The sequence below is a fragment of the Narcine bancroftii genome, chromosome 2, assembly GCF_036971445.1.
Source record: "Narcine bancroftii isolate sNarBan1 chromosome 2, sNarBan1.hap1, whole genome shotgun sequence".
NCBI classification, from domain to species: Eukaryota; Metazoa; Chordata; class Chondrichthyes; order Torpediniformes; family Narcinidae; genus Narcine; species Narcine bancroftii.
Window position 1 is genome coordinate 176,439,988 of NC_091470.1, and position 22,788 is coordinate 176,462,775.

Sequence of the window (22,788 nt, forward strand, 5' to 3'; positions counted from 1 at the left end):
CTGATGATTTGTCCACCATGCCCTCCATCACTTCCACAACTTCCTGTTCCCTGAACTCAACAGCCTCACCTTTACCATAGATATCAATTCACTATCCAGCTTCATCCCCCACACCAGAGGCCCCAAATCCCTTTGTTACTTTTTCGACAACAGACCCAACCAGTCCCCCTCCACCACCACCCCCCTCTGTGTGGCAGAACTCAGAACTTGACCTCACCCTCAACAACTTCTCCTTTCATTCATCCCTCTTTCTCCAAGTCGAAGGGGTAGCCATGAGCATCAGCATGAGCCCCAACTATGCCTGCCTTTTGTTGGACACGTGGACAGAGAAAGGTTTTGCAGAAATGTAATGACACCATACAAAAAGTATTCCACTCAATCCTGCCAAAACTAGGGCAGCACATTTGATGTGGTGCTTAGAATAACGCCTTGACAGCGCCAGTGATCAGTAGCAGAGCAGGGTTCAAGCCTGTCCTGTCTGTCAGGAGCTTGTATGTTCTCCCTGTATCTATATGGGTTTTCTTCAGGGGCTATTCAAAACATACCATAGGTTAATGGGCTGTAAATTGGGCGGAACAGTCTCGTGTTTAAATTTAATTCTTTTTCATGATGTAGGGCTCAGGCCCGAAACGTCGGCGATATATCTTTGTCTCCTGTGGATGCTGAAAAGACCAGTGAGTTCCTACAGCATTTTGCTCTTGACTACAATCACAGTATCTTCAGTCGATCGAGGATCACGTCATTCTTTTTTGCCAAGGACCTTGTGGATAAAATTTTTTCTGAAAGTAGCAAAACTTCACCTCTTCAAAAGCAAAGCACTTCTTACAAGGTTGAGCACAAAGGTTAGCTTAACTTTTCTGGAAACTAATGAACAATACAGACCTTCTTCAATAAAAGCGACCAGAAGGAAGCATATATATTCAGTAGCCAGGAGGTGCTTTTGTTCAGCACCTCAGCTCTTCCGCTGCAACAGGGTTGATCTCCCAATGGCCACGCATTTCAATGCCCTATCCCATTCCCTTGCTTACATGGCTGTCCGTGGACTCAAGCACATTTCGATTCTGATGAAAACAACTCATTAAATCAGTAAAATTTCAACCACAGCAACTGCTGGAATATAAGTTATAGAAAACTGCTCGTAAAACAGGTCTAAAAGCAGAGAAACCAAGAACTGGAAAAGTAAGAAAACCAGTATATTTGAATTGACAGGTTGGAGAAAACACAGAATAAGTGTTGGGAATTTTGCAAAGAAAGAAAGTCCTGGGCAAATAATGTAAGAAACAGCCAAGTGGAACTACAAGATGCCCCTGTTATTCAGTTGCCCCAGGTGGCACATCATAGTGACCTGGTCTCAAGATGTGCATCTATATGTTGTGGTAAAAACCACCGTTAAGCTGGAGGAGCTCAGCCCGGCTTTTCAGTGTCCATAGGAGATCAAGATATATTCCCATCATTTCAATGCTGAGCCCTTCTTCAAGGAATGAGCCAGAAACAGGAACTCTCAGAAAAAGCACTTTTAGGTGGTCAAATGCCTTGCCTGTAAAGCTGCATTTTATGGCAATATGGGCTGTCGGGTGGCCACCTGAATGCGCAGGATGCGTCTGCCAAGTGAACTTGGTAACCCTCCTCCGAGAGGAATAATCAGCGCAGCACAGAGATGCTGTGGTGCTGGGTGGAGGTGTTTGTTGTGTTTACCGTTTTTGTTTATGTTCTGCATTGTTCAAGTGTGAAGTGGATTTACACTGTGATTTGTCCATTCCATGGTTTCCATCTAGTTTAAGCATAATGTGAAATGCTTACATCGCGATATCTACCTCAGATATTTATGAAGCAATAAGATTTCTAAAAAAACGTTTTTTATTACATTTTGACAAGCACACAAGTCTCATTTATATGCAACCATTCCTTCACGAGAACACATAACAAGTTGTGGAAATTGGGGAGCTGGGTGGCAGGGACATACCCTTACAGGATGGATAAAATAGCAGAATGGATGGCCTGGTGCCCATGGGCCTGCAGATCGTGACAATCTTGGCTAATGTGTGCAGGACCATCTGCTTCAACCAATGTCCACTCTGACAGGAAGTCTTCCTTGTTAATCTCACATATATTGTGCAGTACACAGCAGGCAAACACAACATCTGGGACTAAGGTGGTAGAGATATCCAGATGCTTGGACAGGCACCACCAGCAGCCATTTACACGGCAAAACGCGTTTTCCACCACTATCCTTGCAGAATTAAGGGCCTTGTTACATCTTAGCTGATCCAGATCCAGTACTCAGTGCTGTGTGAACCCCTTCATCAGCCAGGTTCATAGGGGATATGCCAGATCACCCAGAAGATGCGCAGGAACCTCCACTCCATTAACATCCTTGGACACCTACAGGCACAACAATGCAGAATGTCGTTAATTCATACATCTGAACATTGACACAATAAGTATTCATAAGGTTGACACATGGAGCTTTGTAGGATGAACACTCACGTCAAAGGGAATAGGTATCCGCCCTGGTCCTCTGCCTTTCTATATAGAGGAGAGTTGGCAAGCACTCGGGCATCATGGGTACTGCTCGGCCAACAAACACATCTGAGAAGCTGCAACATGAATGGAAAGCACAGTGAAGTTATAAACATTGAGATGTGATGTGATAAAGACCAATAAGGGATTAGCTCACCAGAATCTGTGGTCGACCACCGCTTGCAGAACCACCGAATGCCACCCTTTGCAATTGTAGTAGGCTACAGCTTGCACGCTGGGGGAAATAATGGGAATATATGATCTATCAATGGCACCAACACACATTGCGTATCCCCTTTGCGCAAAGCTGTCATTGGTCTCCTGGAAACGTGTTCCCATTGGTAGGGAGATGAGACGTTTACCTAGGAACTTCCTCAAGGCGGCCATCACCTCCTGCACCACCATGCACACGGTGCTGATGCCTATTCCAAAGATGGTACTGATGCATCGATACACACAAGGGGTGCCATACCAGCACAGGGCCACAGCTGATCGAAATCCTGGCTCCATGGTCACTGCGCCTGGTCTATGCGACTTCAGGTGAGGTTCTAAGTGTTCCAGCACGAAGTGAAAGGTGCCACGCGACATACGAAAGCATTTCCTCCATTCATCATCATCAAATTTGGTGAGGTCATTACTCCAGAACTCAGCGCCCTGGGATCTGTTCAACCACCAGAGAGACCCATGTGTCACCATGACTGAGAAGCAGCATTCGCCTTCGTCTGTGAACAATGGTGGGCGAAAACTCCGGGCAGAAACAATGTCAAACTGGCACTGGGCTGGTGCTGTTAAGGTTACTGAATGCTTACGATAGTTTTTGACAATTCACATCTCAATCAGCTGTGTTTGGGTGGGAAACCAATTTATGAATGGGCTGCCTTTCGGCAGCTCATTGACTCGATCGGTATCAGTTAGCGCTACTGTGTTAAAAATATCAAGGAAGGCCTCACAGATTTTGGGGCCTGGGACCCTGTTGGGAAGAATTGATCATTGATCCCTGTCTGGAAGATTTGCTAGCCTAAAGACTTGTATTTTCTCTCCCAATCTGTTCTCTGGAAGCCTGTGGGTAAGTCAAACCTCTACTGGTTGCATTTTCATCGAGCTTTATAGCTATCCTATAAACACAAACTTCTCCATGTCCGCCGCAAGAGCGGGGATCTCTCAGTGGCCACCTGCTTCAATTCCCCATCCCATTCTCTTGCTGCCAGCCTGTTCATGGTCTTGTAGTGGCTGAGAATGGTGGTGCTCCTAAAATGAAGCACCTCCACACAGCATGAGCTGAACCAGTAACTGACTTTATGTGAACCTCTCGATTGCTTTTAGGGGACGACCTCATTCCTCTCTGGGGTGCGCTGGTCTAGGGGAGTGATGTCAGTGTGTTGCGGAGTCGCTGCCTACCCAGCGACGTGCAAACAGAATGTGGCGACATCTCCCAGGCAACGTGTGTTGCCAAACGCATGCTTCTCCTGAGAAGGGAAGGGGGGCCTGCGCCATCTTCTACCAACTGACTGGGACAGTGATTCGGCCCGCCTTACCACGTGGTCGCTCGGCATGCTATGAAAAACCTCATCTCTTATTACATCCAATTAACACCTTTTGTTGGGCTGGATTAGTCCCCTAGCCAGAATTCTGAGCCTTTCTGAGATTTCCTGCTTCTGTCTTACTCTATTTATTCTTTGAAGAAGGGCTCAGCCTGAATGCTGGAAAGAATAGCTGAGTTCCTTCAGCATGTCAGTGTGTTTTTAACTATAATCACAGCGTCTGCAGACTTCTGTGTTTCACTCATCATTATTTGTGTTACAAAGAACTGATGTTGGCGCTGGTGAGGGGAACCACCTGATGGCATCCTCATTAGTACCTGGAGCTACCACTTGGTGTCACCCTATCCAACAACTGGGAGCTACAACCCTGCGACAGTGCCCATAGAATTAGAGGACTGAAAGAGTAGATCTGTGTGGAAAGAAGAACCTTAGCTGCTTCTCGGCCTTTTGTGTAAGACTTTATTCGCAATAAATGATCGACAAGAAAGAACCCCGTTCCAAGTCTCTTTCAGCCCTTCGTATCATGTCCATACATTTCCATCATTGAACATTTTACATGTGTTCTTTGTTTGCACCCTTGTCACCTTGTCGCTCCTCCTCCTCTGTTTTATGTGGGGCTTTCCCTTCGTCTCAGATCATCAATGCATAGTGGACTGCAGTCCTTCCCCATCACCTACTCGCATCGGTTGAACTAAGCCTCAGTGCATCGCTCAGCATGTCCCCCTTCAGCCTGGAATGTGTCAGTCAGCAGCGATCCCTCACTGACATCTTGGGGTGTTAAAAGACGCCAAAAGTTTCGGGCAGACCAAAGACGGAAATGATGGTTTTTCCAGCTGTTCTGGATGTCAGCCTGTGGGTGTATCTCCAGGAAAAGCCCATCGATCAGAGAGACCTCTGTGATTCTGCTGCTGGGGATGAGCATGAAAAGTCAAGTTTATTGGCATCTGATTGTACAAGGGCAACCCATGGAAAGAGCAAAACCCGCAGACACACAACTGGACATAAGGCAATCCATATGCAGGACAAGGATTTCATCCATAAAAATAGATCAGTAAGTCTTGTTTTGTCCCAGTGAGAGCCTCGGATGGTGAGTGGGATCAGTTCCTCTGGTGGTTCAACCTTCTCACGACCCCTGCAGAGAAGCTGTTCCTCATCCTGGTGCTGTTGGCTCTGATCCTCCTTTCTCTTCCCTGAAAGGAGCAGCTGAGAGATGCTGTGGGCAGGGTCAAAGGGCGTCTCCAGGATTTGGCATGTCCTCTTCAGACAAGGATCCTGCTAGATCACACTGATGGGGAAGAGGGAGACTCCAGTGATCCTCTCTGTTGCTCTGATGGTCCTGTGGATTGACTCCAATCCATTACTCTGCAAGGACCCTCTCATCCAGTTTACTTTGTACTAGCGTGAAGTGTTTCAAGGTCCCTCAGCCTGACGGAGATTGCCTATTCTATCGCTTCTGCTGATTCCAAGCGACCTTAGGCCCTCCGTCCTGTTGGGTCAGTCTGATTTAATGTTTCTCATTTTTGGTTTGATTTTTTAGGAGCTCTAAATGGGAATATTTGATTATTCTTCTCAGAGCTGCTCGCAAAGAGTGACTGCTGTAAGGGGCCATCCTGTCTTATTCCTTCATAGGAGATATAATATTGTACTTTCTCGAGTTCCGACCTCTATATTGATTTATAAAACTTTCATCTGACAAATTCTAACTCATCCAGCCCTCTAACAGTGTGGGAGGACAGTCAGTATGGGGAAAATTTAACCCACCAATTGCCAGAATTTGCTTTGCTACAGATGCTTCTGTCTCTCTGCAAATTTGCTCCTCCAATTTTCCCTTCCTATCACATTAATGTGGTCATCCCGTTTCCATTCCTTGTCTCCAACCACAAATCCTCAGCAGTGGAGCCCACTAATTTATCCTGACTGAGGAAAGCTGGGATATTTTCCTTGACTTGCAATGTAACCAACCCTCATTCTTCCCCCCTCCCCACTGAAACAATCGAACCCAAAACAATCAGCTGCCAGTCCTGCTCCTCTTGGAGGGACACAGAACATTCAGTTTCCAGTCCTACTCCTCTTGGTAGGACCCAGAACTGACCTCCCTGTCCCGCTCCCCTTGGAGGGACCCACAACATTAAGCTCCCTGTTCTGCTCCTCTTGGTGGGATCCAGAACATTGACCTCCCTGTCCTCCCCACTTGGAGGGACCCGGAACATTGACCTGCCGGTCCTGCCCCTCTTGGAGGGTCCCAGAACATTGAGTTGCCTGTCCTGCCCCTCTTGTAGGGACCCAGAACATTGACCTCCCTGTCCTGCTCCACTTGGAGGGACCCAGAATATTGAGTTGCCTGTACTGGCCCTCTTGGATGGACCCAGAACATTGTGTGGGTGTGTTTGTGGAAGAGTGTGTATGTGTGTGTGTGTGTGCGTGTGTGTGTGCGTGTGTGTGTGCGTGTGTGTGTATGTGTATGTCTGTGTGTGTGTGTGGGTGTGTGCATGTGGGGGTTTTGTTTACAGTGAAAAAGTATATACAGAATATATACAGAAGAGTGAACAACTATATACAAATATATCATCAACGAAGAAATATATACAGAAATATATACAGTGCGTGGGTGCCAGTGGGTAGGTGTGTGTGTGGGCGTGTGTAAGAAGGGGTGTGAAGGATGGTGTGTGTGTGTGTGTGAGGGTGTGGGTGTGTCTGTCGGTATTTGGGTGTGTGTGGTGTGTGTGTATGTGTGAGAGTGTGTGTTTGAGTGTGTGCATGTATGCGGGGGTTTTGTTTACAGTGAAAATGTATATACAGAATATATACAATATATACAGAAGAGTGAACAAATATATACAAATATATCTACGAACTAATATATACAGAACATTTGTACAAAACACAACATCAACGTCAAATGGAAGGAACTCGACAAAATTATCTCACTTATCGAATACGTCCCTTATATAAAAGCACATCTTCCAATTTGCCCCGAATTAGTTGGGGTTGTATGTGGGTGTGGGGGTATGTGTGTGGAGTTGTGTGGGATTGGGGTGTGTGTTTGGGGGCTGCATGTTGGGGTATAGGGGTGTTGGAGGGAATGTGTGAGAGGATGTGTGTGGGGTATATGTGCGTGGTTGCTTGTAGGTGTGTATGTGTGTGGGTGTTTGAAAGAAGGGATGTGAGGGAGGGAATGTGTGTGTGTTTGTGTGAGGGTGTGGGAGTGTCTGTCGGTATTTGGGTGTGTGTGTGTGTACGTGTGTCTACATGTGTGTATGGGAGAGTGTGTGTGTGTGCATATATGCGGGGCTTTTGTTTACAGTGAAAAAGTATATACAGAATATATACAATAGATACAGAATATATACAGAACAGTGAAAAAATGTATACAAATATATCATCAACGAATAAATATATACAGAACATTTGTACAAAACACAACATCGACATCAAATGGAAGGAGCTCGACAAAATTATCTGACTTATGGAATACGTGCCTGATATAAAACTCATCATCCAATTTGCCACAAAATAGTTCGGGCTGTGTGTGTGTGTGTTGGGTTGTGTGTGTGGAGTTGTGTAGGATTGGGGTGTGTGCTTGGGGGCTGCATGTTGGGGTATTGGGGTGTTGGAGGGAATGTGTGAGGGGATGTGTGTGGTGTGTGTGGGTGGGATTGTGTGGTGGATGTGTGTGGGGTATATGTGCATGGGTGCTTGGTGGGTATGTGTGTGGGCGTGTGTTTGGGGTGTGAGGGAGGGTGTGTTTTTGTGTGTGTGTGTGTGTGTGTGCGTCTGTATGTTTGTGGGTTTGTGTGGGAATGTGTGTGGGTGTGTGTGGTAGTGTGTGTAGGCGTGTTTGTGTGGGAGCGTGTGTGTGTGTGCACGTTTGTGGGGATTTTGTTTACAGTGAAAAGGTATATACAGAATATATACAATATATACAGAAGAGCGAACAAACATGTACAAATATATCACCTGTGAACAAATATATACAGAACATTGGTACAAAGCACAACATCGACATCAAATGGAAGGAACTCGACAAAATTATCTCATTGATAGAACATGTCGCTGATATAAAAGCCCATCTTCCAATTTGTGGCAAAATAGTTGGGGGGATCTTTCCTGAATGATTTTCAGAACCTTTCATTCTAAAACCCGACTTCCAGACGTATATTATATTCTTCCAGGAACAAAGTCTACTTTTAATTCGAGAATCCGGCTCGGAGACGGATTAAGGGGAGAGGGAGGAAATAGATTCTATTGGAGTGTGGATGTGTGTGTGAGGGCAGGGGGTCAGTATGGGAGGTGACTGTGTGTGGATGAGTGCTTGGGGGTGTGTGTGGGGTGTGTGTGTGTGGGAAGTGGGTGTGTGGGGTGTGTGTGTAAGTGGGAGTGTGGGGGTTATGTGTGGGAAGTGTGTGTAAGTATAAGTGTGTGTGTGGGGGGTGTGTGTATGTTGTATTTGAGGATGAGTGTAGTGGGTTGTGTAGTGGTGTCTGAGTGTGTGGGTGAGAATGTGTGTGGGATGGGTGGTGTGGAGGGGTGTGTGTAGTGGGGTGTGTGTGTGGGTGTGTGTATTAAAGGTGTGTGTGGGTTATGTGTGGTGTGAGTTTGTGAGGGGCATGTGTTTGTGGGGCTTGGGTGTGTGTGGAGTGGGGTGAGTGGGGGGTGGGTGTGTGTATGGTATGTTAGTGTGGGGTGTGTGTGAGGGATGGGTGTGTGTAAGTGGGTGTGTTGGTTTGTGTGTGGGGGCGGGCGTGTGTGTGGGTATGTATGAGGGATGTGTATGGGGGTGGGCATGTGTGTGGGTAGGTATGAGGGATGTGTGTGGGGCTTATGTGTATTGTGTGTGTGAGGGGTGTGTGTCTGTGAGGGGTGTGTGTTAGTGTGTGATTGTGCATGGGGGGGTGAGTGTGTGTGTCAGTGTCTGTGTGGGGCACCAACGTATTAGGGCATGGCAGGCATTACGTGCGCCCCCACACCGCTTGTCAGCGCTGCTTCCATCCCCATCCTTGTCAATGACGATGTCATCTCGCCCCCCTTGACACATCAGCGACGGCACCAAACCCCCCATCCTCGATCAGCGATGACACCAACCACCCCTCCCTCCATCAGCGATGACACCAACCCCCCTCTCTCCATCAGCGACGGCACTAACCCCCCCATCCTCAATCAGCGATGACACCAACCCCCCCTCCCTCCATAAGCGATGACACCAACCCCTCTCCCTCCATAAGCGATGACACCAACCCCCCTCCCACCATAAGCGATGACACCAACCCCCCCTCACTCCATCAGCAACGGCACCAAACCCCCTTCGTGCATCAGCGATGGCATCAACCCCCACTCCCCCTGGGTCAGCGACTGCACCAACACCCTCACTTCCCCCATGGGCGCTATTTTGGCTTTGGGTGTTGGGGGGGATTTGTGTGTGTGGGGGATTTGGGTAAGCCTCTGATGTGTGGGGATGCGAGTATGGTGTTTATGTGTGGGGGGTTTGTGTGTGTGTGGTGGGTTTGTGTGGGGGGGATTTATGTGTGGGGTGGATTTGAGTGTGGGGGTTGTTTCTGTTTGTGTGGTGGTTTTGTGCATGGGATTGTGTGTTGGGGGGGTTTGTACTTGTGTAGTGTTTGTGAGTGGGGTTGTGTGTGTGGGGGGTTTGCATATAGAGGGTGTGTATGTGGGTTTGGGATATTGGTTTGTCTGGGGTTTGCATATGGAGGGTTGGTGTGTGTGCGGGATGTATGTGGAGGGAATATGTGTATGTCTGTGTGAGCGCATGAGTGTGGGGGAATATGTGTGGGGTGGTGTGGGTGGGTGGATTTGCGGGTTTGTGTGTGTGGGGGTTGTATGAGGGAGTGTGTGTGTGTGTGTGGGTGTGTTTATGGGGTGTGTGTGTGTAGGAGTATGTGGGTCAGGATGTGTGTGTAGGGCCATGTGAGTGGGAGAGCATGCGTGAGGGACTTGTGTGGGAAGGTGTTTGTGCTGGGTCGCATTAGCGGGTGTGCATGGTGGGATTTGTCTGGCAATGTTTGTGTCAAGGGTGTGTGTGGAGAAATAAGTGTGGCAGTGTATGTGAGGGAGGGAGTGTGTAGGGGGCATGATTGTGAGTGTGTTGTGAGTGAAGGTGTGTGTGGGGGGTGTGTGCAGGGGTGAGAATGTGGGGGTTGCAAGTGTGGGGGGGGGTGCGAGTGTGTGGATGTGAGTGCAGGGGTATGAGTGCGGTGGTGCATATTTGGAGGGGCATCCATGTGCTGGGTGTGTATGTGGGGCTATGTGTGTGGGAGGTTTATCTGTCTAGGGGTTGTATCGGGTGAGTGTTAGTGTGCATGTATGTGTGGTGTGTGTGGCTGGGTGATGATTTTGTGTGAGTTGTGTGTGGTAGGTGGTCATGTTTGAAGGTGTGTGTGAGGGGTGTATGTGGGCGGTTTTTCTGGGTTGTGTGTCGAGGTATATGTATAGGTGAGCAGTGTGTGGGAGGGGGAGTGTGGGTGCATTGGGTGTTGTTTGTGGAGTGTTGAAGGTGTTTGTGAGTGTGGGAGGGTGTGTGTATATCTGTCAGAGGTTGTGTGTGGGGGAGCATGTGTGTTGGGGATGTGTGTGTGTGTGTGTGTGTGTGTGTGCAGAGTGTATGTGTGGGAGTTTGTGAGTGTGATGGTGTGTTCCTGGGATGTGTATGTGTGTGTGGGGTTTTCATGTAGGAGGTGTGTGATTGTGGAGGGTGTGAGTCGAGGCTTGTATATGTGAAGTGATTGTTTGGGGTGTATGTATTGGGGGTTGATTGTAGGGTGTGTGTATGGGAGGGGTGTGATTGTGGGGGGATGTGTTGGGGTATGTGTCTGGAGTGTGTATGGGTGTTGCAGTTTTTTTGGGGGGGTGGGTTAAGTCTTTTTTTATTGTTTGTTGAAGGTTTTTGTTTGTTAATTGTGAAAGATTGGGTGCCATTGTGTAAGTTGTAATAAGTAATTTAAGTTTTGCAATTGTTAATGTTAAGGGTTTAAATCACCCAATAAAAAGGAAACGTGTTATAGATTATATTAAGAAGCTAAAAGTAGATATTGTATTTTTACAAGGAACTCATTTGACCGAAAAAGAACATTTGAAGTTGAAGAGAGATTGGGTAGGACATGTAATTTCGTCTTCATTAAAGTTGAAAACTAGAGGGGTGGCGATATTAGTTAATAAAAAAATACCTGTCGCTGTGGATTCTTTTTTTGCTAATGCTGGAAGAGTACTGATAGTTAACTGCAAGATTTTGTTCTGAAAGTTGGACTTTAATAAATGTTTATGCACCAAATGAAGATGATCAGACATTTATTTCAGGGACATTTTAAAATTTGAATCAGGCAGATGGGAATGTGTTAGTCAGAGGAGATTTTGACTGTTGTTTGGATTCCTTGTTGGACAAATTCTCCAAAAGTTGTTAAAAGAACTAAAATGGTAAAAAGACTGCTTAAGATGATGAACGATTTAAATTTAGTGGAAATTTGGAGGAAATTAAACCCAACTGAGAAAGATTATTCACTTTGTTCATCTCGGCTAAATTCTTTCTCGAGATAAATGTATTTTTGATTTCTGCGCATTTACAAGGAAGATTTAATTTTGCAGAATATAAAAGTAGGTTATTCTCATATCATTCGTTATTATTGGTTCAATGCTTAGGGATTGAATTAACTGAGACAGTTTATCGATGGAGGTTTAATGAAAAGTTATTCAAAAGACCAGATTTCACTAAGTATATGAGAGATCAAATTATTTTTTATTTACAAATGAAAGAAAATTCAGTTCAAAGTCAATTTATTTTGTGGGATGCTTTAAAAGCATATTTGAGGGGACAAATTATTAGCTATCCAACTAAGATAGAAAAACAGTATTTATTCAAAAGTTTAAATTTAGAAAAGGAAATCGAAGGCTTGGATTAAAAAATTACAAAAAAATTGTACAGACGATGATAAGCTAAAATTATCTAAATTGAAATTACGTAATAATAACATACAAACATATAAATAAGAGAAAATGATTTTGCAGTCTAAACAATGTTATTATCAATTGGGAGAAAGAGTGCATAAGGTTTTGGCATGGCCACTTAAAACTGAGCAAGTATCAAGGACAATTAATGCTATTAGGAAGAATGGAGAAATTATATAAACGAGATATTACTGATGAATTTTAAAAAATTATGAAAATTACTAAATTTAGATGGTCAAATAAAATTAAATATCTAGGAGTAGTTGTAAATAAAAATGATCATGAATTATTTATTTTTTATTATGTCCCTTTATTAAATAAGGTTAAAATTGATTTAGATAAGTGGAAAGATTTACCATTGACCTTAATGGGAAGAGTGAATTGCAGAAAGATGAACATTTATCCTTGAGTCTAATACTTTTATCAATCTATTCCTTGCATAGTTTGGTTATTCTTATGGAAAGGTAAATTATCGAGGGTTTCTTTCCAAAAATTGACTTGGCATTATGAATTGGGTGGTTTGCAATTACATTGTTTTTATAAGTATTATGAGGTGACACCGATGAAGTTTATTAATTGGTTATTTGATATTGAACAATCTCCTAGGTTGGCAAAGATAGAGATGGGTCAGATCTTGGAAAATATTAATCATTTGATTTATAAATGGAATTCTTTATTGTTACAAGAATTTAAATTATCCATTTTTTGACATATAATGAACAATTGGTACAATCGCAATTTAATTCTAGATTCTCTCTGAATAGTTTTGATAAGATCACCATTATGTCAGCATAAATTAATTCCCTTTTCATGATAGAATCCTTACTTAAAAGATTGGGAAATTACAGGAAGAGTGAATGTTATAGATTGTTTTGAAGCAGGGAGGTTTTGTTCATTTAAAAGGTTGCAGGAAAGATAAGGTATTGCATCAGATTCTTTGTTTATTACCAACTTTGAGATTTTTTAAAGAGGAATTATGGTAAGGAAATAAATTTATCAGGTCAAAAGAAATTTGAATTTTTAATTGCAGATAAATGTGAAAAAGGCTTTATTTCTGATATGTATAGGTTGTTGCAGGAGAAATTGGTAAAGGAGAAATGAGAAAAGAGTTAAATATTGTTTTCACATGGGAGGAATGGTCAAAAATGTGTGTTGACAGTGTTACCAAGTGAATTAATGTGAGGTATAAAGTATGGTCAATTTGAATTTTTTGCGTCATTTATATTTAACCTCTGAGAAATTGAAGAGATATGGATTCAGTTTAACAGATTTATGTTTTAGATGTAAAAAGCAAAAAGTTACTTTTGTACATTCAGTTTGGTTGTGCAAGAAAATTAAGCATTTTTGGGAGGGAATTATAAAATTTTTGAGGGATTTGTTTAAAAGGGATATTCGATGGATCCAATAATGTGTTTGTTGGGTTATGTTAATGTTCCATTTGTTGATTCAAAAATGCCTAAACCATATTTGGCTTTTTTAAGATTAGGGTTAGCAGAAGCGAGAAAATGTATAGCTGTCGAATGGAAGAATATAAACTTGCAAAGATGGCAAAATGGATTGAAGTCTTGTCTATATTTAGAAAAATTAACATATAATTTAAGAAGTAATTACTCATTTTTATTGATATGTGGGGTTTATACTTGAAACACATGGCTATAGAAATTAAATCACTGTTGAAAGGTTGGCACACCAATCTGGGAATATTTGATACATTTCTCTAAGGTTTTGTGGGAGAGGAGGTTGTTTTTTTTTTTATCTTGGTTATTTTTTTTTTTTTTTGGTTTTTATTGTATTAGTAAGGGAGAGAGGATTCAGTTTATACTTATTTTATGTGTATTTGATTTAATTTATGTAATTTGAAAATATTCAATAAAGTTTTTCAAAGAATAAGTGTGGATGAGTGTGTGGGGGGGGCGTATGTGTGTCGGGGGTTGCGTGTGGGGGTGTGTGGGAGGAGCCGCTGCTGATCCCTGAGTCCTTCCCACTGCCGATTCCGATCCCCGACCCCTCCCCACTGCTGCCTGACACTGTCGATTCCTCCAGACGCTCGAGATTCCAGCCGGCTTCTCTGAGGCGACAGGGTGTCATGGTTGGCTTATTGGTTAGGGCAATGCCTTTACATGGCCAGTGGTCAGGACTGGACCTCAGTTTGAATTCTGCACTGTCTGTCATAATTTTTGCATCCTCGTTGCTATCAAGTGGCTTCTGTGACGAATCTTGCCTTTGAAAGTTATTCTGCATTCAGGACAGGTTGTTCCAGATGGCAGATCAGGCTTGGGTTGGTATGGCCTCTCCTCTCATCTTCTATTTCTGCACATCTGCTGGCTTCGATGGTTGTTGTTCCCTCTCAGATGATGGTTTGCTAGACCTGCCTATCCATGGTTCATCCGCCCTTTGACAGGTCTTGTTTTTCATCCTGCAGGGTGTCTAGCCACCCTCCTCACCAGGCAAGCCCGGTGGGGGAGCCGGTTTAGTCGCCGACCACTCGACCATGCAACAGGTCGTACTGGGTTACATGGTACCAGTAGCACTCAGGCGAGTGACCTGACACGGATCCTTGTTTACTCTTCACCATGCAAAAAGGTTCCCACGTACTCTTGTTGAAGATGACTGTGGTCATATGCCTTTGTTGAAGAGTCTCAGGATCCGTACGTACTTTTCAGTTCATCTAATACTAGAAGGGGCGTCCCATAGTAGTTTCCTTCATGCAGAGTTAAAGGCATTGGTGTAGGTGATGAATGACGTGTACAAAGGTTGGATCTGTTCACTACATTTTCCTTGGAGTTGTCGAATTTTTAGGTGTTGGCACAAATCTTGCTTGAACTTTGTTGAGATCCTCCAGGACTGGATGTAAAAATACCTGAACATGTTGATTGTCTTTCCAAGTGTCGCTGCCTTATTGACTGTTGTCGACTTCCAGTACAAGTTGTTGTCCTCCCTTCTGCACTTCACGAATCTACAAGCAAAGAAAACAAAAGTCATTCAAGGGAAGAGATGAAGAGAGAGTTGAGGAAGATCACGCGAAGACGACCAATGGTTTTTAGCTCAAAATCATCTTCACGTTTTCCTCTAGATTCAGAGACAATAGAAACCCTTTAATTCCATCTCCCTCTATCCTTCCCCTCTCCCTCTCCCTCCCCTTGCCCTCACTCTCTCCCTATATACCTCCCCCTTCCTTGACAACACTCCCTCCCTCTCCTCTTCACCTCACCCTGCCTATATCCCTCCCCCTTCCTCAACATCCTTCCCTCTCTCTCTCTATCCCCTCTTCCTCTCCTTCTCTTACCCTCACCCTCTCCCTATATCCCTCCGACAACTCACCCTCTCTCTCCTTCCCCTCTCCCTCTCCTTCCCCTCACCCTCTCCCTATATCCCTACGCCTTCCTCGACAACTCTCCCTCCCTCTTCATTCTTCCTCTCCTTCCCCTATCCATCTACTTTTCCCCTCACCCTCCTCCTCTATCCCTTCCCCTTCTTCGACAATTCTCCCTCCCTCTCAGTTCCTCTCCCTCTCCTTCCCCTCTCCTCTGCCCCTCACCATCTCCCTATATCCCTACCCCTTCCTTTACAATTCACTCCTTATCCATTCCTCTCCTTTCCCACTCTCCCTGCTCACACAGTCCCTATATACCTCCGCTTTCCTCAAAAACTCTTCCTCCCTCTCTCTTCTTCCCCTCCCAATATTCCTCCCACTTCTTCAACAAATCACCCTCCCTCTCCTTCAATCCCTCTCCTTCCCGTCACCCTCTATCACTCCCCCTTTCTCGACAACTCTCCCTCCAACTCCTTCCCCACTCCCTCTCTTTCTCCACTTCCCCTCACACTCTACATATTTCCCTCCCCCTTCCTTGACAACTCTCCCTCCCTCTCCTTTCCTCTCCCTCTCCTACCCCTCTCCCTTACATTCTCCATTTCCCCTCACCCTCTCCCTCTATTCCTCCACTTTCCTCAATAATTCTCCCTCCCTGCTCTTTCCTCTCCCTCCTCTTCCTCTCCTACCCCTCTCCATTTCACTCTCTCCCTCTATCCTTTACCATTCCATGACATTACTCCTTCCCTCTACTTCCCCCTCACAATCTTGCTATAACCCTACAACTTCCTCGACAACTATACCTCCTCCCCTTCACTTCCCCTCACCCTCTCACTATATCCCTCCCCTTTCCTCGACAACTCTCCCACCCTCTCCTTTCCTCTCCCTCTCCTCTTACCCTCACCCTCTCCCTATATCCCTCCCACTTCCTCGACAACTTTACCTCCCTCTCCTTCCCCTCTTCCCCTCACAATCTCCCTATAACCCTCCACCTTCCTCGACAACTATCCCTCATCCTCCTTACCCGCTCCCTCTTCCCCTGACCCTCCCTTTATCATTCCCCCTTCCTCGACAGCTCTCCCTCCCTCTGCTTTCCTCTTCATCTCCTTCCCCTCTCCCACTGCTCCTCCTCTTCTCCTCACACTCTATCCAACCCCTTCCTCAAAAACTCTCCCTCCCTCCTTTTCTATCCCTCTCCTTCCCCTCTCCCTCTCCACCCACTCCCTCTATCCCTCCCCCTTCCTCAACAACTCTCCCTTTCTTTTCCCTCTCATTCTCATCTTTCCATCACCCTCTCCCTACATCCCATCCCCTTCCTTGACAACCCTCCCTCCCTCTCCCTCCTCTGATCCTCACCCTCTCCCTTTCCCTCCCCCTTCCTCAACAACTCTCCCTCCCTCTCTATCCCCTCTTCTTCTCTTCTTCCCCTCACCCTCCCTCTATCCTTCCCCCTTCATTGACAACTTTCCCTCCCTCTACTTCTCCTCACCCTCTCCCTATATCCCTCCCCCTTCCTTGACAACATTCCCTCCCTCACAACCTCCGTATAACCCTCTGCCTTCCACAACTAACCCTCATCGTCCTTCCCCTCTCCCTTATTACACCCCGTTCCTCGACAACTCTCCCTCCCTCTGCATTCCTCTCCCTCGCCATCCCCTCTTCCACTCCTCCTCCTCTTCCCCTCACTCTCTGTCACTCCCCCTTCATCGACAACTCTCCCTCCCTCTACATTCCTCTCCCTCTCCTTCCCCTCTTCCACTCCTCCTCCTCTACCACTCACACTCTGTCCCTCCCTTTTCCTCAACAACTCTCCCTCCCTCTCCTTTACTCTCCCTCTCCTTCCCCTTTTTGCTCATTCTACTCTTCCCCTAACCCTCCCCCTATATCCCTCCCCCTTCCTCGCCAACTCTCCCTATCTATCCCCTCTCCCTCTCCTTCTCTACTTCCCCTGACCCTCTCCCTCTAACACTCCACCTTCCTCGACAACTCTCCTTTCCTCTCATTCCCCTCTCCCTCTCCTTCTCCCCTTCCACTCACCTTCTCCCTCTATCCCTCTGCCATCCTCAACAACTCTCCCTCCCTCTCCCTTTCCTTCTCCTCTTCCCTCTCCCAATATCCCTCCCACTTCTTTGACAACTCTCCATACCTCTCCTTCTGTCTCCCTGTCCTTCCCTCTCCCTCCCCTCTCTCTATCCTTCTCCTCACCCTCTATCCCTCCCACTTTCTTATCAAATCTCCCTCCCTCTCCATCCCCTCACCTCCAACTTCCCCTCACCCTCTCCTTACAATCTATCCCTACCCTTCCTTGACAAATCTCCCTCCCACTACTTCCCCACTCCCTCTCTTTTTCCTTGCCATCAGCCTCTCCCTATTTCCCTCCCCTTCCTCTACAATTCTCCTTCCCTTTCCTCACACTCTCCCCGACCTTCTCCTTTTCCACACACCCTCTCCCTCCCTCCCCTTTCCTCTCACTCTCCTTCTCCTTTTCCCCTCACCCTCTCCTTCTAACCCTCCCCTTCATCAACAACTCTCCCTCCCTCCCCTTTCCTCTCCCACTCCTACTCCTCTTCCTCTCCCTCTCACTCTCTCCCTCTACCCCTCACCCTTCCGTTACTCCTTCTCTCTCCTTCCGCTTCCCATCTGAATCTCCCTATAAACCTCCGCATTCCTCACCAACTATCCCTCCCTCTACCTCTCCTTCCACATTCCCTCACCTCTTCCCCTCACCCTCTCCATTCCTACCCCCTTCCTCAACATCTCTCCCTCCCTCTCCCTCTCCTTTCCATCTCATTCTTCTTCCATCACCCTCTCCCTATATCCCACCCCCTTCCTCGACAACTCTCCCTCCCTCTCCTTCATTCTTCCTCTCCTTCCCCTATCCCTCCTCTGCCTCACACCCTCTCCCCTATCCCTTCCCTTCTTTGACAACTCTCCCAGCCTCTCCCACTCCTCTTCCCCTCCCCCTCCCCCTCCATCCCTCAGCATTTTTCAAAAAAATTCCCTCTCTCTCTATCCACTCTCCCTCTCCTTATCCACTTCCCCTCACCCTCTCCCTCTAACCCTGCCCCTTCACCAACTCTCCCACACTCTCCTTCCCCTCACCCTCTCCCTATATCACTCCCTCTTCCTTGACAACTCTCCCTCCCTCTCCTTCACTCTTCCTCTCCTTCCTCTATCCATCTACCTCCTCTTCCTCACACACTCTCCTTCCATCCATTTCCTTCTTTGACAACTCTCCCTCCCTCTCCCTCTCCTCTTCCCCTCCCCCTCTATCCCTCTCCCTTCTTCTACAACTCTCCCTCCCTCTCTGTTCCTCTCCCTATCCTTCCCTCTCCCTCCCCTCTCTCTATCCCTCCCCCTCCCCCTTCCTTGACATATATAATTCCCTCTTCTCTCCTTCTCTTCCACTCACCATCTCACTATATCCCTCCACTTTCCTCGATAACTCTCCCTCCCTCTCCTTTACTCTCCCACTCCTTCCCATCTCCGCTCGATCTCTTCCCCTAACCCTCTCCCTATATGCCTGCCCCTTCCTCGAGAACTCTCCCTCCCTCCATCTATCCCCTCTTCCTCTCCTTATCTTCTTCCCCTCACCCTCTCCATCTATCCCTCCCCCTTCATTGACAACTCTCCCTCCATCTCTCCCTCTCCTCACTCACTTCCTCCCCTCACCCTATCCCTATATCCCTCCCCCTTCTTCAACAACTCTCCCTCCCATTCCTTCCGTCTCCCTCTCCTTCTCCTCACTCTCCTTCTCCTCAACCTCTATCCCTCACCCTCCCACTCCTTCCCCACTCCCTCTCTTTCTCCTCTTCCACTCACCCACTCCCTAAATCCCGCCGCCTTACTCAACATCTCTCCATCCCTCTCCCTTTCCTTCTCCTCTGCTCCTCACCCTCTCCCTCTTTCCCTCCCCATTTCACAACAACTCTCCCTACGTCCTTTCTTCTCCCTCTCCTACTCCTCTCCCTCTCCCCATCACCCTCTCCCTCTATCCCTCCCCCTTCCTCGACAACTCTCCCTCCCACTCTTCCTTTCCCTCTCCTTGCCCTCTCCATCTCCTTTTCCTCTTCCCCTCACCCTCTCCCTATATCCCACCCCCTTGCTCGACAGCTCTCCTTCCATCTCCTTCTCCTCCACTCCTCTCCCTCTCCCTCTTTCCCTCCCCATTCTCAACAAGTCTCCCTACCTCCTTTACTCTCCCTCACCTTCCCCTCTCCCTTTCACCATCACCCTCTCCCTCTATCCCTCCCCTTCCTCAACCACTCTCCCTCACTCTCCTTTCCTTTCCCTCTCCTTCCCCTCTCCCTCTCATTCTCTTTCCGACACCCTCTACCTATATCCCACCCCTTCTTCGACAACTCTCCCTCCCTCTCCCTCCTCCGTTTCTCACCCTCTCCTTCTTTCCCTTTTCTTCCTCAACAACTCCCCTCCCTCTCCTTTCCTCTCCCTCTCCACTCGTTCTCCTCTTCCCCGAAACCTCTCACTATATCCTTCCCCCTTCCTTGACTACTCTCCCTCCCTCTCCCTCTCCTTCTGCACTTCCCCTCAACCTCTCCCTCTAACCCTTCCCCTTCCTCAACAACTCACCCTACCTTATTTCATCTCCCTCCCATTCCCCTCTCCCCATCAGCCTCTCCCTCTATCCCTCCGCCTTCCTCAACAACTCTCCCTCCCTCTCCTTTCCTCTTCCCCAACCCTTTCCCTATATCCCTCCCACTTCCTCGACAACTCCCCCTCCCACTCCTTCCATCTCCCTCTCCTTCCCCTCACCCTCTCATTATATCCCTCCCCTTTCCTCGACAATACTCCCTCCCTCTCCTTTCCATTCCCTGTCTTCTTCCCAACACCCTCTTCCTATATCCCTCCCCCTTCCTCGACAACTTTCCCACCCCCTCCCTCTCTTCCCCTCACAATCTCCAGATAACCCTCCGCCTTCCTCGACAACTACCATCATCCTCCTTCTCATCTCCCTCTTCCACTCACCCTCCCTTTATCACTCCACCTTCCTGAACAACCTCCCTCTGCTTTCCTCTACCTCTCCTTCCCCTCTCCCATTCCTCCTCTTCCCCTCACACTCTGTCCCTCCCATTTCCTCGACAACTCCCTCCCTCTCCTTTACTCACCCTCTCCCCTTCACCTTCTATTACACCCCCTTCTTCGACAACTCTCCTCTTCTTCCCCTCTCCCTTGCCTCTTCCCCTCACCCTCTCCCTATATCGCTTCCCCTTCCTCGACAACTCTCCCTCCCTCTCCTTCATTCTTCCTCTTCTTCCTCTATCCATCTCCTCTTCCTCACACCACTCCTCCATTCCTTTCCTTCTTTGATAACTCTTCCAGCCTCTCCCACTCCTCTTCCTCTCACCCTTCCCCTCTGTTCCTCAGCTTTCTTCGACAATTCTACCTCTCTATCCTTTCCTCTGCCTCTCTTTCCCCACTCTTTAGCCCCCTCATCCTCTTCCTATGTCCCACCCCTTCATTCACAACTCCCTCCCTATCCCTCTTCTTCCACTCTCCCTCTCGCTCTCCTTCCCTTCACCCTCTCCCTATATCCCTCCCCCTTCCTCAACAAGTCTCCCTCCCTCTTCTTCACCCTCACCTTCCCCTATCCATCTACTTCTCCTCTTCCTCACACCCTCTCCTTCTATCCATTCCCTTCTTTGACAACTCTCCCTCCCTCTCCCTCTCCTCTTCCCCTCCCCCTCTATCCCTCTCCCTTCTTCGACAACTCTCCCTCCCACTCTGTTCCTCTCCCTATCCTTCCCTCTCCCCTTCCCTCTCCCTCCCTTCTCTCTATCCTTCCCTCACCCTCTATCCCTCCCCCTTCCTCGACATATATAACTCCCTCTTCACTCCTTCTCTTCCCCTCACCATCTCACTATATTCCTCCACTTTTGTCCATAACTCTCCCTCCCTTTCCTTTACTCTCTTACTCCTTCCCCTCTCCACTTGATCTCTTCCCCTAACCCTCTCCCTATATGCCTGCCCCTTCCTCGAGAACTCTCCCTCCCTCATCTATCCCCTCTTCCTCTCCTTAACTTCTTCCCCTCACCCTCTCCATCTATCTCTCCCCCTTCATTTACACTCTCCCTCCATCTCTCCCTCTCTTCACACTCTCCGTCCCCTCACCCTCTCCCTATATCCCTCCCCCTTCTTGGACAACTCTCCCTCCCATTTCTTCCACCTCCCTCTCCTTCCCTCTCCTTCACCTCCCTCTCCTTCTCCTCAACCTCTATCCCTCACCCTTCCTCGACAACTCTCCCTCCCTCTCCTTTATTCGTTTTCTCCTTCCCTATCCTTCTTCTCTTCCTCACAACCTCTCCCCCATCCCTTCCCTTCTTTGACAATTCTCTCAGCCTCTCCCATTCCTCTTCCCCTCACCCTCCTCCTCCATCCCTCAGCCTTCTTCGACAACTCTCCCTCTCTCTCCGTTCCTCTGCCTTTTTCCCCACTCTTCTGCCCCTCACCCTCTTCCTATATCCCTCCCCCTTCCTCGACAACTTTCCATCCCCCTCCCTCTCTTCCCCTCACAATTTCCAGATAACCCTTCGCCTTCTTCGACAACTACTCTCATCCTCCTTCCCCTCTCCCTCTTCCACTCACCCTCCCTTTATCACTCCCCCTTCCTGAAAAACTTCCCTCTGCTTCCCTCTACCTCTTCTTCCCCTCTCCCATTCCTCCTCTTCCCCTCACACTCTGTCCCTCCCATTTCCATGACAACTCCTTCCCTCTCCTTTACTCACCCCTTCACCTTCTATTACTCCCCCTTCCCCAACAACCTCCCTCTGCTTTCCTCCGTCTCCTTCACCTGCCCACTCCTCCTCTTCCCCTCACCCTCTCCATCCCTCCCCTTCCTTAACAACTCTCCCTCACTCTCCCTCTCCTTTCCATGTCATTCTCCTCTTCCCCTCACCCTCCCTTTATCACTACCCCTTTTTCAACAACCTCCCTCTTCTTTCCTCTACCTCTCCTTCCCCTCTCCCACTCCTCATCTTCCCCTCACACTCCTTCCCTCCCCCTTCCTTGACAACTCTCCCTCCCTCTCCCTCCTCCACTCCTCACCCTCTCCCTCTTTCCCACCCCTTCAACAACTCTCAATACCTCTCCTTTCCTCTCTCTCTCCTTCCCCACTCCGCTTGTTCTCCTCTTCCCCAACCCTCTCCCAATATCCCTCCACTTCCTCATCAACTCTCCCTCCCTCTTGCTCTCTTTCTCCACTTCACCTCACTATCTCCCTCTATCCCTCCCACTTCCTCAACAACTCTCCTTCACTACCCTTTCCCCTCCCTTTCCTTCTCCCTCTCTATTCCACATCACTCTTTCCCTCTCCTTCCACTCACAATCTTCCTGTAACCCTCTGCCTTCCTCGACAACTATCCCTCCCTCTCCCTCTCCTTCCTCATTCACTCTCCTCTTCCACTCACCCTCTCCCTCCCTCTCCTTCCACAACAACTCTCCCTCCCT

General features: G+C 47.7%; 2 protein-coding genes across 2 annotated transcripts in view; both read right to left on the bottom strand.

The window, feature by feature from the left end:
• Nucleotides 1-1,897: 1,897 nt before the first annotated feature.
• LOC138754636 (uncharacterized) lies at nt 1,898-9,095 on the bottom strand. The gene is made up of 2 exons (XM_069919185.1): nt 2,488-9,095; nt 1,898-2,382 (listed from the first exon to the last, which is right to left on the bottom strand). The coding sequence occupies exon 1, from the start codon at nt 3,214-3,216 to the stop codon at nt 2,674-2,676; it is 543 nt and encodes a 180-aa protein (XP_069775286.1). The 5' UTR covers nt 3,217-9,095; the 3' UTR covers nt 1,898-2,382; nt 2,488-2,673.
• A 258-nt stretch (nt 9,096-9,353) lies between these two features.
• Nucleotides 9,354-22,788, bottom strand: part of LOC138754638 (microtubule-actin cross-linking factor 1-like) — a 46,158-nt gene continuing 32,723 nt past the window's right edge. The window contains exon 8 of the mRNA XM_069919186.1: nt 9,354-14,970. Coding sequence (XP_069775287.1) covers nt 14,963-14,970 — 8 coding nt within the window. The 3' untranslated portion in view covers nt 9,354-14,962. The remainder of the gene's footprint in view (nt 14,971-22,788) is intronic.

What these genes read in the sequence shown, in the direction of transcription:
- LOC138754636 (XM_069919185.1), bottom strand. Translation starts at nt 3,216, where the DNA reads ATGGTGACACATGGGTCTCTCTGGTGGTTGAACAGATCCCAGGGCGCT.